This window comes from Denticeps clupeoides, chromosome 6, assembly GCF_900700375.1.
Source record: "Denticeps clupeoides chromosome 6, fDenClu1.1, whole genome shotgun sequence".
Taxonomy (NCBI): domain Eukaryota; kingdom Metazoa; phylum Chordata; class Actinopteri; order Clupeiformes; family Denticipitidae; genus Denticeps; species Denticeps clupeoides.
The window spans coordinates 9,704,146-9,722,981 of record NC_041712.1 but is presented as its reverse complement, the minus strand read 5'-3'; the positions used below and the strand labels follow the sequence as shown (position 1 = coordinate 9,722,981).

At 43.0% G+C, this 18,836-nt stretch overlaps 1 protein-coding gene across 7 annotated transcripts in view; it reads right to left on the bottom strand.

Annotated features, from left to right (window-relative positions):
- The window catches only part of arhgap32b (Rho GTPase activating protein 32b), an 85,091-nt gene that overhangs the window by 26,266 nt on the left and 39,989 nt on the right, over window positions 1-18,836 (bottom strand). For 6 of the 7 annotated variants that reach the window (XM_028983158.1, XM_028983154.1, XM_028983156.1 and 3 more), the window contains 5 exons: window positions 18,257-18,365; window positions 17,327-17,418; window positions 16,949-17,033; window positions 2,953-3,039; window positions 1,181-1,318 (listed from right to left, as the gene is read on the bottom strand). In XM_028983158.1, the coding sequence (XP_028838991.1) occupies window positions 1,181-1,318; window positions 2,953-3,039; window positions 16,949-17,033; window positions 17,327-17,418; window positions 18,257-18,365 (511 nt within the window). Of the gene's footprint in view, window positions 1-1,180; window positions 1,319-2,952; window positions 3,040-6,992; window positions 7,044-16,948; window positions 17,034-17,326; window positions 17,419-18,256; window positions 18,366-18,836 lie in introns of those variants that run through there. The other variant, XM_028983160.1, reaches the window with a different exon arrangement.

The following is an 18,836-nucleotide window of genomic DNA, read 5'->3' as shown; positions in this document are numbered from 1 at the left end:
GGTTTAAAAAAACATTAATACCCTAGAAAAGAACTAGAAAGGAAAAATAGCAAAAGAGGACAGTGACAGGACTTCCTGGGACGTATAATTCACTTGAATTATAATGTTTTGTCCAAGGTCAGCGTTACATCACTGGTCAGAACGCCCCGCGTAATGCACTTTTCTGACAGATTTTCTGGTTTATATGTTTAGTGTTGTGTCATGTGTAATTTATGAGCATTTGTTTGTCACCCAAAATTATTGTGAGCACTTATTTGTTTGGTGTGTTTTGGACATTCAGACAAAAGCGTTAGAGCATTGAACATTGAAGGAATGTCGTTTTGTTTGCTGGGGCTGTGTCATTCAGACTAACATTCTGCTCTTTTTCAAAGTGTAAATGTACTGATCATATTTTTATTATTATCATTTGGGTGAGCAGTTTTAATGGTAACAACCATTAACCAAATAAAAAATTTGGATGACCTTAACAGTTGCTGAAAGGAGTTATCAGTAAGTTCACTGCTGGGGGAAGGGGGTTCACGTGACCTCGGAAAATCAGTTGTGGGTGATTATCTGCCACACTGGTTGAGTCAGAGTGGCTGATTATGCATGGTGCATTGTGGGATACTCTACTTAGCGCGCAGAGTGAGCGAGTGGGCAGGCTGCTGTAATGGCTGGCTTTAACAGCCACTCAAACTTCAAAGCAGATCAATTTAGCTGTGAAAATATGCCATGGTTCAAGTGCTCTTCTCTAAAAACACAAACACTATTACAATACATAACACAAAGAAGGGAAAAGACTCATTTCAAAACACAAATATAAGCAGTGTCACATATGAGATGCATTTCCAAAAAAGTCTACACTCAAACACGACCTAATCTGATTCCCTCCCTGCAGTCTTCAGTACTTCCCAGGCGGAACCCTCCGTTAGTGGGAGGAAAGTAGAAAAAATGCTAAAAACACCACAGGTTGTCTGACCTCAGCACTGAGATCACAGGACATGCAACAGATACTTAAAGTGTCATAAGCTATAGAGCCAGCTCTCTGGACAAAGCTGGAGTGTGAGAGACTACTCCAGTATATATATAAAAAAAGGTCCAAAGCAAAGCAGATTTCCAGCACTGATGCAGCAGGAAGCACCTTAAACTCAGAACAACTTGTTAGAACATTGAGATAACTGTGACTGTGTGTATATCTCACCTCAGCTCGGTCTCTCAAGCTGTCGTATCGGGGCAGCTCAGGCAGCTGGGAGAAGCGCCGGTCATAGATACACAGGTGTAGGTGTTTGTCCAGCACTCGAAAATCCTCATAACTCCGCCTCACAATCCAGCTGCGGCCCTGTGGCATGGAGAAGACAGAAATGGAACAGTAAATAAACTGATTGATTTACTACATTTAATCTACATGTTTTTCACACTCAGTGTCCCATGATGACTTACTTCTAGTGGGATTAAAATGTACAAGCAAAGAAACAAGGAGGGATTTCCCCTCAATCTCAAAGTGGGGTGCATTAAGGGAAGATAGGCCTCCATGGAGCACCACACAAGTTCTTCAGCAACATTTATAAAAGCCTTTATGGGCTGAGGAATTGTGTACATTATAGGATTTAACACAATAGCAGCACTGGCACTGCTGTGAATTACTGTGGACCTGTTAGGTGCCTGAATATTCTTTGCCAGTTTATTTTTACACAATCTACACCGTAAAGTCTCCATGATTTATGAGTTCCTCAAATCTGGCAAACCACTGACAAGCTGTAAATCCATGTAGCTGAGCCTTGTCTGGCATAGCGGTTAAGGAAGCGTCCCCGTAATCAGAAGGTTGCCAGGTTGAAGCAAAAGCACTGTTCCCACACACTGCTCCCTGGGCTCCTGTCATGGCTGCCCACTGCTCACCAAGGTTAAAAGCAGACAGCACATTTCATTGTGTGCACCTGTGTATCACAATGACAATCACTTCACTTACTTCATGTTATAATATTTTTTTCATTTGAATGAAAACAAGTAAAATATATTAATGATTAAAATTAAGAAATTAGTCAAAAGCATAATGATGCAGAATGATACTCATAAACAAACCCAATCATGAAACTAGTAATATGAATATGGTCTCATAATAATGATGTCGTCAGTACCATGCCATGTAACAGCCCTATCCTAATTAAAGAAAAGCAGGAAGCCAACCACACCAACAATGAAGAGATCTCTTCCAGTTCAACACGGCAGCGGATTCAGGGCCCTGCCTCATGTGAATGCTACTGGGTCCAGCCAGGGTGTCAAGACCCCTCTCCATAGGTCTCTCTTTCCTGTATATACTTTCTCCTGGCACTTATCCCGGTGTCTCACAAACAGTTCCACACTTTCTGTCTTGCTCACACACAAGGCCAGCATGAACTCAATGCCCCTCTTCTCTGAAGTTTGTGTGACCACTTCAGAAGCCCATCCCAGACATGTGAAACTGCATACGTGGGATTTCCACCATCCCTCCCTTTTATTACACAAGAAATTCTCAGTTTCTCCCCACTTTTTCCTTTTCCCCTGAGGCCTTTTGGAAATGTTTTAGTTTCTATTCGGTTTGCTTGATTCCTTCCAAGATTCCAAACAGAGTCCAGAATGGGGAAACCTCAGTGCCTTTGATTTTACCTAAAAGGTTCCATTTTAAAGCAAGGATCTTCCAGTGTGTGTGTCACCAGGCTCAATGCCAAGTTGAAAGATCCTTTAATATGCATTTATATTTATATTTGAGTGCTGAGTGTGTGCACGCCTATGTGTATAATGGCAGAGATCTTTAAAATGAGTCACACAGAAGGACAGTAGGAATTTCAACAGACAACCACAAGACTACGCTGTGGAGAAATATGTCGAATTGTAAACATCCAACTTAAATCCAACTTAATCCAATTCAAAAACATAATTCATCATTTATCCACATGAAAATACAGATGAAAAGATGAACGAGAATGACAGACACACCTGGCAGTAGATCTGGACCAGGTAGACCAGCTCCTTAGACTCCAGGCCATTCCTAGAAGCATCACTCTGCTCATCAGCGAGGGACAGCTAAAAAAACAACACACACATACTTTCATTATGATACAAGATCAGATGAAGGGAAGCTGATCAATTTCTCTGTACATGAAAACAATCATCTAACGGGTGACCATACACTGTAGTACATATATGGTATTTATACTATACATTATATACTACATTGTATACTGTACATTATATACCTTCAACATACAGTGCATTCAAAAAGTATTCAGAGCACATCACCTTCCAAAAATGGATTAAATGCATTTTTCCTCAGAATTCTACACCCAACACCCCATAACATGTGCATCTCATGTATATAAGTATTCACATAAGTCTTCACCTTTGGCAGAAATCAGAAATCAGATTAACAGCCTCAAGTCTTTTTGAATATCATTCAAAAGTGGTGGTGCTAGTAGCCTAGTGGGTAACACACTCGCCTATGAACCAGAAGATCCAGGTTCAAATCCCACTTACTACCATTGTGTCCCTGAGCAAGACACTTAACCATAAGGTGCACCAGGGGGACTGTCCCTGTAACTACTGATTGTGAGTCTCTCTGGATAAGGGCGTCTGATAAATGCTGTAAAAGTAAATGTAAATGATTCCACTTGGCACACCTATCCTTGGCCAGTTTGGCCCATTCCTCAGCACCTTTCAAGCTCCATCAGGTTGGATGGGAAGCATCGATGAACAGCCATTTTTTAATCAGATTCAAGTCTGAGTTCAAGAGTTCTCTGGAGCAGGTTTTCACCCAACTTGCCTCTGTACATCGCTGCAGTCATCTTTACCTCTATCCTGAAAAACATCCCTACAGCATGATGCTGCCACCAGTATGCTTCACTGTAGGGATGGTATTGGCCTGGTGAAGAGCGGTGCCTGGTTTCCTCCAAACGTGAAGCCTGGCATTCACACCACAGCGTTCAATCTTTGTCTCATTAGACCAGAGAATTTTTTTTCCAGGCAGGCTGCCATGTGCCTTTTACTAAGGTTCTCCTCTGTTCACAGAATACCTCTGATGATGAAGACCACTGTGCTCATTGGGACCTTCAAAGCAGCAGAATTTGTTTTGCACCCTTCCCCCAGATTTGTGAATTGAGACAATCTTGTCTTGGAGGTCTACAGACAATTCATTTGACTGTGTGCTTGTTTTGTGCTCTGACATGAACTGTGGGATCTTATATAGACAGGTGCCTTTCTAAATCATATCCAATTAACTTTTTTTCCACAGGTGGACTCCATTTAAGCTACAGAAACATCTCAAGGATGATCAGGAGGTACCTGTGCTCAAATTTGCCTTTTTTCATGTTGTCATTATGTGTTGTGTGTAGAATTCTGACATTTTTTAAATCCAGTTTGGAATAAGGCTGTAACAGCAAAATGTGGAAAAAGTGATGGGCTGTGAATACTTTTCGGATGCACTGTATGTGCATATCAAATGCACAGTATAATAATGAGAACATTAAGTCAAAGGAAGGAGACAGCTGATCATTTATTTGCAGAGACCACATTAGTGACGTCCGCTAATACACCCCCTTTACAAGGGGTTTTATGGACAAAGGAAAAGCATGGAAACGAAGACGGAAGATGTTTTCAAGTTTTCACATCATGTTTTGAAGTAGGATGCAGGGTGCAGGAGAAATATCGGATTTGAATAATATGGGACGTATGATTTTTAACCACTCATTTCCTAAAGTTCTGAGTGCCTAATGATACTGACGTGAAGTGGGTGAACTAAATTACAGTGAGAAACAGGCCCACATAGGCTGTGCTCATTAGAGATGGTACATGGTGCTAAAGGAGGAGGTGTGGGGCTCTGATTAGCCTCCCGCTGAACAGGCTGCCAACGCGCTAGGCAAGTGCTAGGCTGGTGCTAGGCTGCTACCACCCGTTACCTACTTGCCATGGCATGACAGTACCAAAATATTGAAACGATGCTAAAATATACCCTGTACCTCAATTCACTGCATGTAAATCACGGCAGAAAAAAGTACACATGCCATTTACATCTACAAATAAGCGAAAAGACAGCAGTCCAGCAGGGTTCACTTTCGTTCAATGCAAAACCATGTTTAACAAAAGGTGCTGCAAAGCACAGAAACACATCACAGGACACAATACTGATTCAATACTGCATCAACTGGGTATGGTGTTTGTGGGGTTAGCGGGCATCTTTCTATTAATCTGAAAGGAACCCACTGTCCTCTGTGTCTGGGGGTTCAAAGTGTGTAGCCTCACGAGTGACATCATTGTGTGTGTGTGGAGGGGTTAATATTGTGTACACATTCACACAATCCTGCGTGTTTGCTGGGCCAAGAGCAGCACAATGGATCCCCAGGGAAATCTGCTGCTCAGTCTCCTCTAAGCCAAACAAAGGCCAAGAGCAGCCGCTCTTACTCTCTCTCTCTCTCACACACACACACACACACACACACACACACACACACACACACACACACACACACTATCACCACATACAACAAATTTCACATTTTTTTTCTCAGCAAGACCCAAAGACCCATGACAAGTTTCATTAGTCAACATTTATTTTATACAATCTGTCCACCAAAAAAAAAAAAAAAAATACTCCAAATCTATGGTTATTTTTAGTTCTGTAAACAAGGAAGATAAATAATGATAATTGTTAATAGTGAATAAATTGGTTACGTAACAGCAGGTTTGGGAGCAAGGATGTCTGGATTCCAGCCTTGGTTCATACAGGTACAATCTCAGACATTAATGGTGGCCTCCTCCTGTCTTTGTGTGGACATTTGTAAGACTTGAAGACCAACATGCAACACACCTTTATTTGTCCCACAGACCAGGGTCTACTACTGTTTAATGAGGTTGCGAATCAGAGAAACAGAGAAGTCACGGCATCCTGTCACTGCAGCCCTGAGACAGGTCGTGAGGGTGGCCACAAGAAGTTCATGCACCACATGCACTGCTGGAACCAACCTGGCCAGAAACGTTCACTCCATCCGGCAGCTTTTACATGATCAGACGGCCCGCCATGCTGATACGGATCACCTCTAACCCAGCTTTTCCTACACACTTGTACATTATGACCTCGAATACAGTTAGGTTACTGTGTGGTGATATATTACTGTTTTAATACCTGCTAACGATCAGATCTGGCCAACAGGTCTTATTTTTCCAACAGCGCTCAGTGGATTAAATCAGAGCGCTCCACTTTCTGACCACATTTCCCTGTAGGGTACGTGAAGTTCACATCGAAAAAAAAAACTGGCTGTGCACACACATTTACTTTCACACAGACACACACACACACGCACACACACTCTGAACACCACGGAGAGAAACTCTAGAAGCCTTTGGCAGCTAATGAGGAGTAGCAGTAACTTGATTTCATGCTCACTCCACAGTTGTTCCCCCTCCATCCCCTCTCGCTCCGTCTTTCTACATTAAACGAAACGGTTAAACCCCTGGGTCACCGGGTTTTAAAACAAGCACAGAAATTCTGATGAAAGCTGTAAAATGAGTTCAGCTTTCGCGCGTTCCACTTTCGGAGAGGTTCGTCGTTTGCTGGAGTTGGACAGCAGCAGAAACTGCACCGTGTCAGCACAGCCCGCAACAAATCACTGGGGTAATACGAGAGCAAACAACCTAGTTACCCATCCCAGTTCGATACCACCAGCACCACCAGCAGCAGCATGTGACAGAAGCACCGCAGCCAACCGGGGCAGAGACGTGCGGAGGAGCCCAGCAGAGCTTCTGCTTTACGGCCCAAAGTGTCATAACATTGGGAACGCACGCAGAGCTGGGTTTGACAGTAGAACGGCAGCAGTGCTGTTCTAAATCCCCCCCAAAAAAAGCACGCCCTGGAATTACGCTCGTGTCCATCTGGGTGTTACGAGACACCATCCAGACCACATGAGGAGCAGGAGGCTCTTTTCTCTCCGTCTCACGCGCACGCACATGCATAAGCGCGAGAGAGAGAGAGAAAGAAAGAAACTTACAGAAATGCTGGTGTCCCGTCTCCACTGACAAGCGTGGCCAGTCTTTTGTTGACCGTCCGAGGCCCTCACATTCACATTCACACGCCCCAACAACAGAAATGTAATAAAAGCGCGATTTCAGATCCCTCAGCATGTCCTGATGTCCGTCTCGGTGTCACATTTTGCTGGTGATGAAATCCTCTCGGCAGAATTCAGACGTCAGTGCCGCCGGCCGGCACAGCGCTCCGACACCATCGTCCCATCACTGGAAAGGAGCGTCGCTCCGAGGGAAAGAGAGACAGAGGGGGGGAGGGGGTCTGTCCCAACACCAGATACACACACTCGCTTAGTTCCTCTGGCTCTCCCTGCGTTTAACAGCTGCTGTGTGGATTCCAGAAGTATCATAATATTTTGTTTTTTCCATAACTCTTCTGCTGTTTTACTGGCTGTTGTCCTGCGTTCTCTCGCTCCGGTCCAACTGCGTAGACTGAACTGAAAAGAACGTAAGGACTGCAGATGAAGAAAGCAGGTCTCTGTTTCAGTGTAGATCTGCTCTGTCCATCTCTCCTCCACCACATGCTTTTATTCCACCTCCTTCCCTGCCTGCCTCCCTCCCTCACACCCCTCCCCCTCCATCCCACTGGTACAGTCCCCAGGACAAAGCCCCACGCTGCTCCCACAAAAACAGAGGAGGAGACTGGAACGAAGAGGAAAGAACACACACACACACACACACACACACACACACACAGGACTAAAGTCCTGGTGTAGGAAACATAAGTAACGCTACTTGTCTCTTTTACACAAAAAAGACGTATTCTAAATTAAAGGTAGAGGCCGTGCTTCCTTTACCAGCCCAGCAGCTCTCAACAAAGCCATTCTGTGCTCAAATAAGAGGGAGAAACCCAGCACTGTTTCAATGCTGCAGAGGACGGTGAGGTAGACAGGAGAGGGTGGGATTTATGCAGAGAGATCAGCCTGGTCGCAGCCTTAGACACACACACACACAATGAGCTGATGCCCTGATCAGATGTAAAGATACACCACCCCGGAAAAATCAACAGCACACGCATACATTTGGTCTCATTTTATATCATGGTGGCCATATTATGTGAATAATTAGAGTGTTGCCATTATTGCTCAATGCATGCTCATTTGCATTATTCAGCACATGAAATAGTAAATCACGGAATCAGAAAGGGAGAGGGAGTGAGCGAGAGTATGTGTGTTTTACAAAGCACTCATGCCATCACATCTGAGGACCATTACAGATGTTTCCTGGGGGACTGGCTTCCTGACTTCTGAAAAGCAAGTGTCCAACGTGCACATGTGCGCACATACACTAAAACTGCAGAATGATCCCATTTAAAACACAGTAAACGCAGGAAACAAACAAACATACAAATACATAAGTCCATTAAAATGCATGCGTTTCTAAGCCCGTTTAAAGAAACACACACACACACACACACACACACAGTTTTATAGGACATGTTTGTGTGGTCGTAAATATGTTTAATAAATATGTACCATTGTAAGGCTATGCAAAAACTTAAACCAACTGACCAAGATGCAAGCACAATGAAACATTTCTCACATTTGTCTGATCAGGACTATACAAGCTTGCACCCATGAACAAACACTGCATGCCACTGGTTAATGGGGTAAACAGGCGCTGGCGAGTCCAATCCACTGAAGGAAGAGCTGCACCTCACCCATGACATGTAGTCTTGGACTGCAGATCAGTTGTTTTCAGATCCCCAATATGGTAATCAAGCAGAGGCCTAATCAATCATGCTGTTTTCTGGTGACTAGACAGCTAAAGGCGCTGACATGACATCCAACAAGGTTACGGGCTCCAGCACAATCACACGCCCGCCCCCCTCACCTCTGCAGACCATGTCAGATGTGTCATTAAATGGATCAAAATGGAATGGGGCAAGAAATGAAGCCGGCATCAAATGCGAATAGCTATAAATATCATACATCATAATCCAATAGTGACCCAGTTTAGCCCTCATCAGAAAGAAAGCTGCTGGCATCAGAGAGCTCACAGGAGTAAAACCGAAACCACAGACTCGAGACCGGAGATTTTCAGGGCAATCTGGGGACAACAGAAGTCAAGATCAAGCTGGATCTCTTGTCTCTATTTCCATCATCTGTGGCAGTTGCCGTATATACATTTAACCATAAACATAAAGCCGCATTAAAATTCAAGCATGCTGAACAGGAAGGGGAGTTGGAGAGTGCATCTGGGATTCACACTTTTTTGTGCCATGTACCGTTTGCCCTAAAGCTGCCACATATCCAGTGGGGCATGGTATGCAAGCACAATGAAATGCATGATTCGTTGCCTAATGTCTAAGTTAAATCATTAAAGCCAAAATATTGTAGGGTACACAGGGAATAAGAAAACTGTAACAGCAACCACAACCAGATGTTGTTAGGCTAGAACCACCAAGCACTCTAGCTTTAAATTAATGTATTAACTGCGTCGCCAAATAGCTGACAAATAAACTTAGTTATATGAGCAGTACAAGAAGCAAAAACAAACCCATTCACCTACTGCAACCCAACGGTGGGTTGGGACTACACTGATGTAGATGTTCAGGTAGCTTACAGGTGTGGATCTCTGGAGGTGGTGCTAGTAAGCCTAGTGGGTAACACACTCGCCTATGAACCAGAAGATCCAGGTTCAAATCCCACCTACTACCATTGTTTCCATGAGCTAGACACTTAACACTTAGCGGGACTGTCCCTGTAACTACTGATTGTAAGTCGCTCTGGATAAGGGCGTCAGATAAGTGCTGTAAATGTAAATGATGAAAATGAGGAGACAACACAAAAAGAGAAATAAAAATCAGACCAGAAGTGGACTTTTTGGAAACCTGCATTGTGTTAAGAACCCATCTGAAACCTACAGTGTGATGAGCACATGTTTGTCCCTGACCCATGAAGTTAAGGCAACTTGTTTTTCTGAGTTTTGCATGAAAACAGATGAGTGTGACGTTATCCGTGGTAAAAGGGGACAGTTCTGGCAGGATTTAAACACAGACAGGAGATTGCATTAAGTGGATGAGATTAGGGCTGAGAGGAGGGTAACGAAACGCAAAGCCCCTTATGAAACAATGGGCTGAAACAATCTTTTGTGATTCTTTACTGCAGGCTACCGCTAACCAGACCCATCTCGTGCTACGGCTGCTCCAAACCACAAGCAAAACAACACAACGTACAATACTCTCAGCTGTCACTTGACAAAAGCCTCAGTTATTACACTCATATTCTATCACTGATAAATAGAAACAAAACAGATCAGTGATCAGAGGAGAAAGAAAGAAAGTTTAGTGAAAGTGAAGTGATTGTCATTGTGAAAAACTGCACACAATGAAATGTTTCCTTTGCATTTAACCCGTCACCCTTAGTGGGCAGTGGGCAGCCATGAAAGTCGTCCAGGGAGCACTGTGTGGGGACGGTACCTTGATCAAGGGGACCTCAGTGTCACTTTGACAGTTTTGGATTTGAACGTTGCAACCTTCCAAAGTCCCCTTCCTTACCTGCTAGGCCACCACTGGATTAATATGCAATGTTCACTATCACATGTAATGTAGAAGAAAACATTTTACAGTTTCATTTTACAGTTCCTTACTAAACAATATCTCAAATAATTTCAATTTAACTCTTAATTTGGCATCAGAACTTAAGACTGAAGAATCATTTTTCAGACAGTAGCTGAGAGTGCAGAGAGTGCATGGAACCACACACACACACACACACACACACACACACACACACACACACACACACACACACACACATACACACACACACACACACACACACACACACACACACACACACACAAAACCTGCATTAACAGGCAGGTACTAAATGTCAAATTTTGAGAGCAGAAAGAATGAGACATCCAAAATTATTTCCCCCCCCTGGCCATTAATAGTCAATAGTGTACCCTTTCTGAGTCACATCTGAAACCAATCTCTTAGAGTTGCTCTTTACTAGTTTGGCACAGGTTTCTTGAGGGGTTTTAGCCAAAATTTCATGGTTTCTGGACATGGACATTCACTTTGAGCACCTACCACAGATTCTCAATAGGATTGAGGTCTGGGCTATGTGCAGGACACTCTAGGATCTTGGTTTTAGTTTCCTTGTGGAACTGCTGGACTAATTTTGATCATTGTCTTGTTGGAAGACCCAGCGACAACCTCAACCTAGACTTCAAGCAGATTTTTCCAAATTCTCCTTCAAAATGTCAACTTTTTTGTCATAATGCATTGCACCTGAATAAGGCTCCCTGTGCCTGAGGTTGCAAAATGGCCCAACAGCATGATGCTCCCACCACCATGTTTAACTGTTGGAACTTTGTTTCCAGGTTTGAAGGTCTCTCCCTTTCATTTGTTCCATAACCAACATCCATGGGCCCAAACAGTTCCAGTAGTGTCATCAGACAAAAGCACAGACCTCCAAAACATATCTTTACCTTTCAAATGTTCATGGGCAAACCTCAGTTGGGCTCTGATGTGTCGCTTTGAGTAAAGACTCGGCCAGGTTCGTTTCTTACAGAATTTGTCTCATTGTACTTGGCAATAATGCAGCATACAGCAGTTCTAGACAAGAACTCTTCTTTCTGAGCTCCAGACTGATTTCCTTTGTCTTTGGCATAGTGAGTAACAGTCGTCCCTCTCATGTGTTCAAGTGGCCTGTTCCTTGCAGTCTTTTTATGATGATTGAATGTTGTTAGGAAGCCAATTGACTGCCCAGGAGTGGTTTCAAAGCTGATTGATTAATTACTGCAGGAGCGTTTTGAAAGCAAACATTCACATGGGGCTAATACTGTATTTCTGACTTTATTTGATATAAAGCAAGTCTAAAAAATTATTTTATATTACAAAATCTAGCAAAACCTGTGAGCACTGGTGACTGTTAGATTGTGTCAAGTTTCATCATTGCTGCAAACATTGGGATGAAGTTAAGGAAATTGTTCCATAATTCTTGGTGGGCTAAACATTTTGGCCTCAACTGTACACACACATGTTCTTAGTCCTGTGTAGCTTTCTGTATTACCCTGACCAGATCTACCAATATATTAGATGTACTGCTATACCAGAATGGCACACAGATGAGCAAGAGCGTGTGAGAGGTGAGAAGATCTTTACTGTACTACCCTGACTGTACCGCGTAGGTGTAGAGAAGATGAGTGTGGAATGATGAGAGCAGGTGATGCTGCAGGTTTCCCACAACCGCAGATCTCGCTGCACTTTGTACGCTCTGTAAATAGAACACCCAGCCTACACAACAAGCATAACCCTCACACTATGAAAAAGTACACAACTTAAATGTCGGAAAGCAGATGCAGGTCTCTGCATCTGAGCATTAGAATATCAGTGCTTAGGAGGTTTGATTTGTTTTGGCCTGTAGTTTGCAGTCAGGTGGTGCAATGCTGGTAAGTAAGTACTTTTTTAAAAAAGGTGTTACAGACAGGTAACAGTGAATGGCTTTTTTCAGTGTTTTAAACCTCCACAAAAGGACAGACCTACACAGTCAACTAAGCAGCAGGGACAAAAGAAAGAGCTGCATTAATTGATCCCCTCCCCCTTCAATCTGAAGGACTGTGCCTCCACAATCAGAGCTCCAGATCCGACCCCAGGTGAGGCCCTGTGCTGCTATGATTTCCAAGATTGTGTAGCAGGGTGTTTTAGCACAGCAGGGCAGTAATCACGGTAAATGCATGAAATGGATCCTTACTGAGTTTTGTGGCAGACGTGTGAGTGCTGCAAAATTCACAAAGGGCATGCTGCCAACAATGCAGGAAGAATCAGAAGATCAAGAATCTTGATCTTTTTTTTTTTTTTACGTCAGTAATTATGGGAGTATGTCATACAGTTTGTGACTATACAAAAACATAAATGTTGTCATGTCATAAATAATGGTTGGACCTGTCACAGCAGTCAACAAGTCCTCCATGAACTAAAAATTTAAGCAGAGAAAGCACTTCTAAATTCAGAATGCCAACAACCAAACCGTGTAATACATCGTTTCCATAAAGTTGACCGGACATTAACGCCCACACTCTGCAGAACAGATGTGCTCGCTGGTAGGAGATGATGGTTCAAGTAGAAAATGCTGACTTTGATGCTCTCTCTGTTAAGTGAAGAAGTAGTTACACATTCAGTTGAACGAACAATACAAAAAGTGACCAGAGAATCGAAGTGAAAGTTAATCAATAAAATAAAAATAATACCAAAATTCTGTGTACTAGAATGTGACCAAGATTGAAAAGTAACCAGAATAGTAGTCTTGAATGTGGAGCATGCAGACTTGAGTGGAATGTTGTTGATGAAAGTCATGTAGAACCAGAGGTGCCAAGCTGAACAAGTCTTGCACCTTCTAACTTCACTGCTGTGCAGAGGTTGCACTGTGAGGAAAGAACACGGTCAGAAAATTACCAGGTCTCAAAAAGAGGACATGTCTGGGGAAAATCGCCTAAGCAAGTTTACAAAGCAAGTGTAGGTTTCAGTCTGGGAAATATATGGCAAAGTACACTGTGATCATTTATTTGCCATATCGCCCAGCCGTAGTATCAAGGGGGAAACTCTGTATGTGTGGCTGCCAGTGCCAATGTGAGTTAGGACAGATTCACAGCTGTGTGTGTGTTTGTTTGTGGTCAAGAGAACCCATAAATCATTTGTTCTTTCAGCACACTTATTGCTCTCTTTGAATCTTATGATCATCATGACTAGAAGGGATTAAATGAGACTGACATACAAAAAGAAGAACCAGGAAGCGCACACATGTTGAACCCTAAGCCCGTTCTAAATACAGCAGAGCAGAAATTGGGCTTGCGGTTTGAAGACCGTGCTGTGGAGTTGACAGAGTAAGATTGATGGACCCTGCTGGACATTTTGAAATGAATACAACAGGCCTTGTATGTAAAACACAACAGAAACACAGGGTAAGAAAAAGCAGGACAAGCAGAAAGAAATGCTATTGCCCCCCTGGCAGATGTTTCCACTGGAACCTGAACAGGGTTGGAAACAGCTGAAATAAACATAGTCCTCTTTATATATAAATTTCACAGACACACCATTCCCAAATTATCCCACAATCCAAATAAGCCAAGAGGAAATCAGGCACAAGAGCAAGGATTTAGAATGGAACTTTGCCAAGGTCAGAAGCGTTGGTTGGCATCAGAGGGGGCACCACTGAATTTGGTATCTGTTTCAGGTGCGGGCAGCTATTTCGGCTCTGGACTGGAGCGGAGTATTGGGATTTAGAGGAAGAACCACAGTCGACATACCTAGGCTGCAAAGACAGCCCTTAAATAAGAAATTTCAAGCTCTGTGAGATCTTCAGTGCCATTCAGTGCCAGTATATTAATCTCTGCAGCATTTTGATAATTATACTTGTAGATGAGGGGCACAACATTGTGTAGCTTAATTAACATTTAATTGAACACCAGTCTGAGGGCACACATTTTTGGGCGTACTGCATGGGTAGTATTTTCTAATGTTAGATTTGGCTGCAAACCAATCAGAATGCTTGAATTATTGCCTGTGTTTAAATGAAGTGTAAAAGATCAACTGCCCATTATTATTTGAGACCATGTTATCTAAGAATAGATTATTTAGTAATTCTGAACCACATTCACATTTAGTCTTGTCTTATTCAGGATGTAGCACAGCTGTCTCTGTATTAATAGTGTGAACCTTACTTACGAATCGGAAATTAATTAAGCAGACATGGTGCCTCCCTGTCTCTTTTACTTTTTGGGTATCAACCTTGCAATGAGAGCCTTTCTAAATCTCTCTCAATTCACTTAATTAAATATTGCAGAGAGCACAAACCGCGAGGCCCTAATCTAGACTTATTGGTTAGGGGGCTTGAGCAGCAATTTGTCTTACAGGAACTAATAAGGATTCTGTGTGATTAGGAATGTTCGGGCACTACAATCCTGCAGACTTTCCTAATAAATACAATTAATCGCTAACCACAACTTAAAGCATTTCTGTTAGGGATAGACATGCGAAAGTGAAAGTAATTGTCGTTGTGAAGCACAGCACACGGCGCACACAATGAAATGTGTTCTCTGCTTTTAACCAGTCACCCTTGCTCAGTTGCACCTCAGTGGCCCGGGATTCGAACTGGCGACCTTCTGATTATGGGTCCGCTTCTTTACCTGCTGGGCCACCACTGCGTCACTAAGGTATAAAGACCCATAACAGAGGAAGTGAAGTGTAACAAAATAAAGATATTAACCTCGGTTTAGGTTTGTGTGCCGATCGAATGACAGCTACACTTTATGAGCCATGTTCCAGAACGGGGTCAGTGATGACCTTCTCAGAGGACGCAGCACGCTGCCATTCTGGCTTTTCTGGATAAAATGGATTGTGTTATTACAGATTTTATTACTGGCCTGATGACTGTTGGCCGGTACGGCCCAGCACTGCCCACTGTGAGAATGAGTGTGATGACAGCTGTGCGGCTACTGGAGATCCAACAATACCTGCTTTGTGTGCAGCTGTACACACATACACACACACATATCATTCCACACGCACATATCAATCCATGAACACACTCTTTAATTCAACTGTTACTCACATTGTGAACACACTCATGTGCACAAAGAACACAGTCAGTATGTGCTCCAGCAGGGGAATGTATAGCGGAATAATGAACAACATAACATCACACATCCATATTGCATACAGCACTTCCTACCACACAGACTGGTAGGCTCCAAATCAGGTTGATGGTCAACAGCATATGTGTGTATCTTCTCATTGATGCGCATACATGTGGTATATGAGAAATTCAAAATGGCTCTCTGTTCAATCCTGCATTCACACTCATACACACACACACACACACACACCAGTAATTACAGGCAACTGATAAACCACTAAGAGAAGGCTGGTATGCAGGACTGTATCGTCTCAGGCTTCTTAACAAATCTACTCTGTTATTGTCAGAGCTGTTATTGTCAAACCCAGAGTCTCGCTCCGCTGGAGGAAAAGAGCGGCGCTGCACACTGATTAAAGGACGGAGGAAACAGAATTATTCATACAGAGTTCATCACCATGGTTTCCTACTGTGTCACGAGTGAGAGTAGTAAGAAGTTCGATGCTGCCCTCTACTGGACAAAAGGAGGAGTTGCAGGTGGATACGGAAGATGGAAGAGTGAGGTAAAGCTGGCCAGTCACAGCTTTCACTGGAGGAGAATCCTTTCATTTTCTGACTTCAAAGATACGATGTTAACTGTGTCAGAGGAGTGTTTATTTACTCTGTGACAGTTGTGTGCAAGGGAGCTGAATTTTAGGAGAGGTTGGGGGACACAAACTTGGAAAATTCAGGGCAGTGAGGCCCTTGACGGGAAACCTCCCCCCTCCCATCACCCAAAACAGTAGCTCCCAAAAACCTCTTTCTTTTATCAGCCTGTGGAATTGGGGCTAATCCGCTAAAATAACACAGCCACGCTGCATAGACCCCCGCTGCAGAAAGCAGGCGAGGCAGGAGCTCACTGATTAGCTTAATGCCATTATACTGACAGACAGCAGGGCAACTCCTGCCACATCCAAATGTACGGAGAAAAGGGGAAAAAGCACTTTAATGGCAATAGGAAGTACACGGATCAACGTGCACTGCTGATGAACCATATTTCTGAGGCGGACTCTGTGAGAAGCTGTTGTGTGTGAGTGTGTGTGTGTTACTGTTACAGTGGCTCTGTGCTGAATGCTAATGAGCGGTTTGCTTATTCCTCCTGCTATGCCCCCTCATGGTCTAGTTCACAGGCCCAAGACCACACACAAACATAAAAAAAAAAAGCTATTTTTCCGATCTCACCTTCAGGACACACAGAAACACATTCCACACAACCAGTCAAAAACAAAAAAAAACGCATCACATTTGAGGACCACGTTTTAAAAAATAAGTAATAAATTACAAAAGCTGAAACATCTCACCTGGAGGGTGCCGAAGTCGACGTTTTCGTAGTGGAAGTGGGCGCATTCTGCCAGCTTTGGGAAGTGGCCCTTAGTGAACGACAGCCTGAGAAACATCAGAGGGAGACTAAATAAGAAACCGGGAAGTTAAATATAAAAACTGGCACTGACGGCAGGAGACTCTGCGTGCGCTGCGTCCTGGATTCTCTCTGTGCATGTCTGCTTTCTGCAGAAACTTTTCATCAGCGCCATGACTTCAGAAGTATGCATCTTTATCAAAACTGTGCATGCATTCATATTTATTTTTGCATAAAATGTATATTTATATTATAGTCCAGACCTGGTGCACGCAGTGAAGGAAAGTAACTGAGAACAAAAAACAGAGAGAGTGGGACTTACTTTTTAACATTTTTGACCTTCATACTTGCAGTGCTGCTACAGGAGCGAAGAAGGGGCTCAGAGCACATTTCAGGAACTTCAGCACTGCGTGCCTACACACACACACACACACACACACACACACACACACACACACAGTCAAAATAAGCTATCAAAATGTCCATCAACCATCCACACTTAACAGGGATCAGTGACATCAGGCATCCTCAGATCAATGCTGTCAAACCAATTATTACAAAATAAGCACAACTGAGATTTCAGTTAAGATCTACTACAAGTTTAAAATGAAAACAATCAAATGTCAGTCTTGAGCTGTCTTGACAAAAGTGCAGATTCAAAATGCATTTACCAGTGTTTTCCCATAAACCACTGGGGCAAACAGTGTGAAACTGACATCGTATGCTGACCTCTGCACTGTGAAAAGCATTAAATCATGATTAAATCATGATATGGGTGAATGCTTAACAAAGACAATAACACACCATACCCTGTAGGAACAGATATTTAAAAGATGTCAAAGCGGTCGTCTTTCTCATTCCACTCTAGACAACACAAAACACCAGTGATCAATGGTCAAGTAGGTGACCATGGCAACCAGTTTGTTCCAGCTGCAAGGTACAGAACATAGCAGGTAGGTAAAATAATCAATGTAAAGCTCTCTAAATGTCAATGTAAAGTGTGAAGATACCACAGGACCAAGGTATTGCTGAAACACGCAGCTGAAAAAGCCGTACCTGTTTATAATTCACAGTGTAGTTAGCGAAGTAAAATTATTCTGAGGTTTAATTTATTGAGACAAAATTTGGTGTGCTGTTTGCTGAAGGCAATGCCGCTTGACACGATCCAATCAGCACATAAGACTGTATTCCACCAATCTTTATTTGGCCTTCTATTTACACTCACACTACAAGACGGATAGCGTTCTCTCACCATGGCACTAATGGTCTCCTCCCAGTCTGGTCTCTCTCGTGGGTGTATACTCCGGGTAAGCTCAGGCACGATGTCGTCCTCCTCTGGGTGGCGTGCAGGCCTCAGGCCCCTTAGAAAAAGGGAAGTCGGTAAGATAAGAACACTCTGAATAGGATATTTAACTTTCTTTTCTAATGTCTTATGTATGAGAAGCATACTTCTTAATAGAACTGAAATTCAACAACCTGTAAAAAGAGTTTTAACTGGTCCAAGTTGATAAAAGCACTATCAGCAGCATCCGGTCCTCAAGATAAAACCATGCAGTATTCTTTATATGATCTTCTTTTGGTGTGTGATGAGAAACCATGGCAACAGGGTATAATTCCATGATGGGGGGGATGTCCTAGCCTATTTCTAAAAATTATAAAAGTACACTGTTGTCAGTGTCAGTGCATAAATTATGAAGGGGAATGGAAACTGGGAAAAAAGAAAATACATTGCTAGGCAGGTTTGTTAAAATGGATGAGAAACTGTAGTTGAAGAAGTATGATAGTTCAGCATGCACTACATAATAATGAGCCTATATGTGAAATTTCATGCA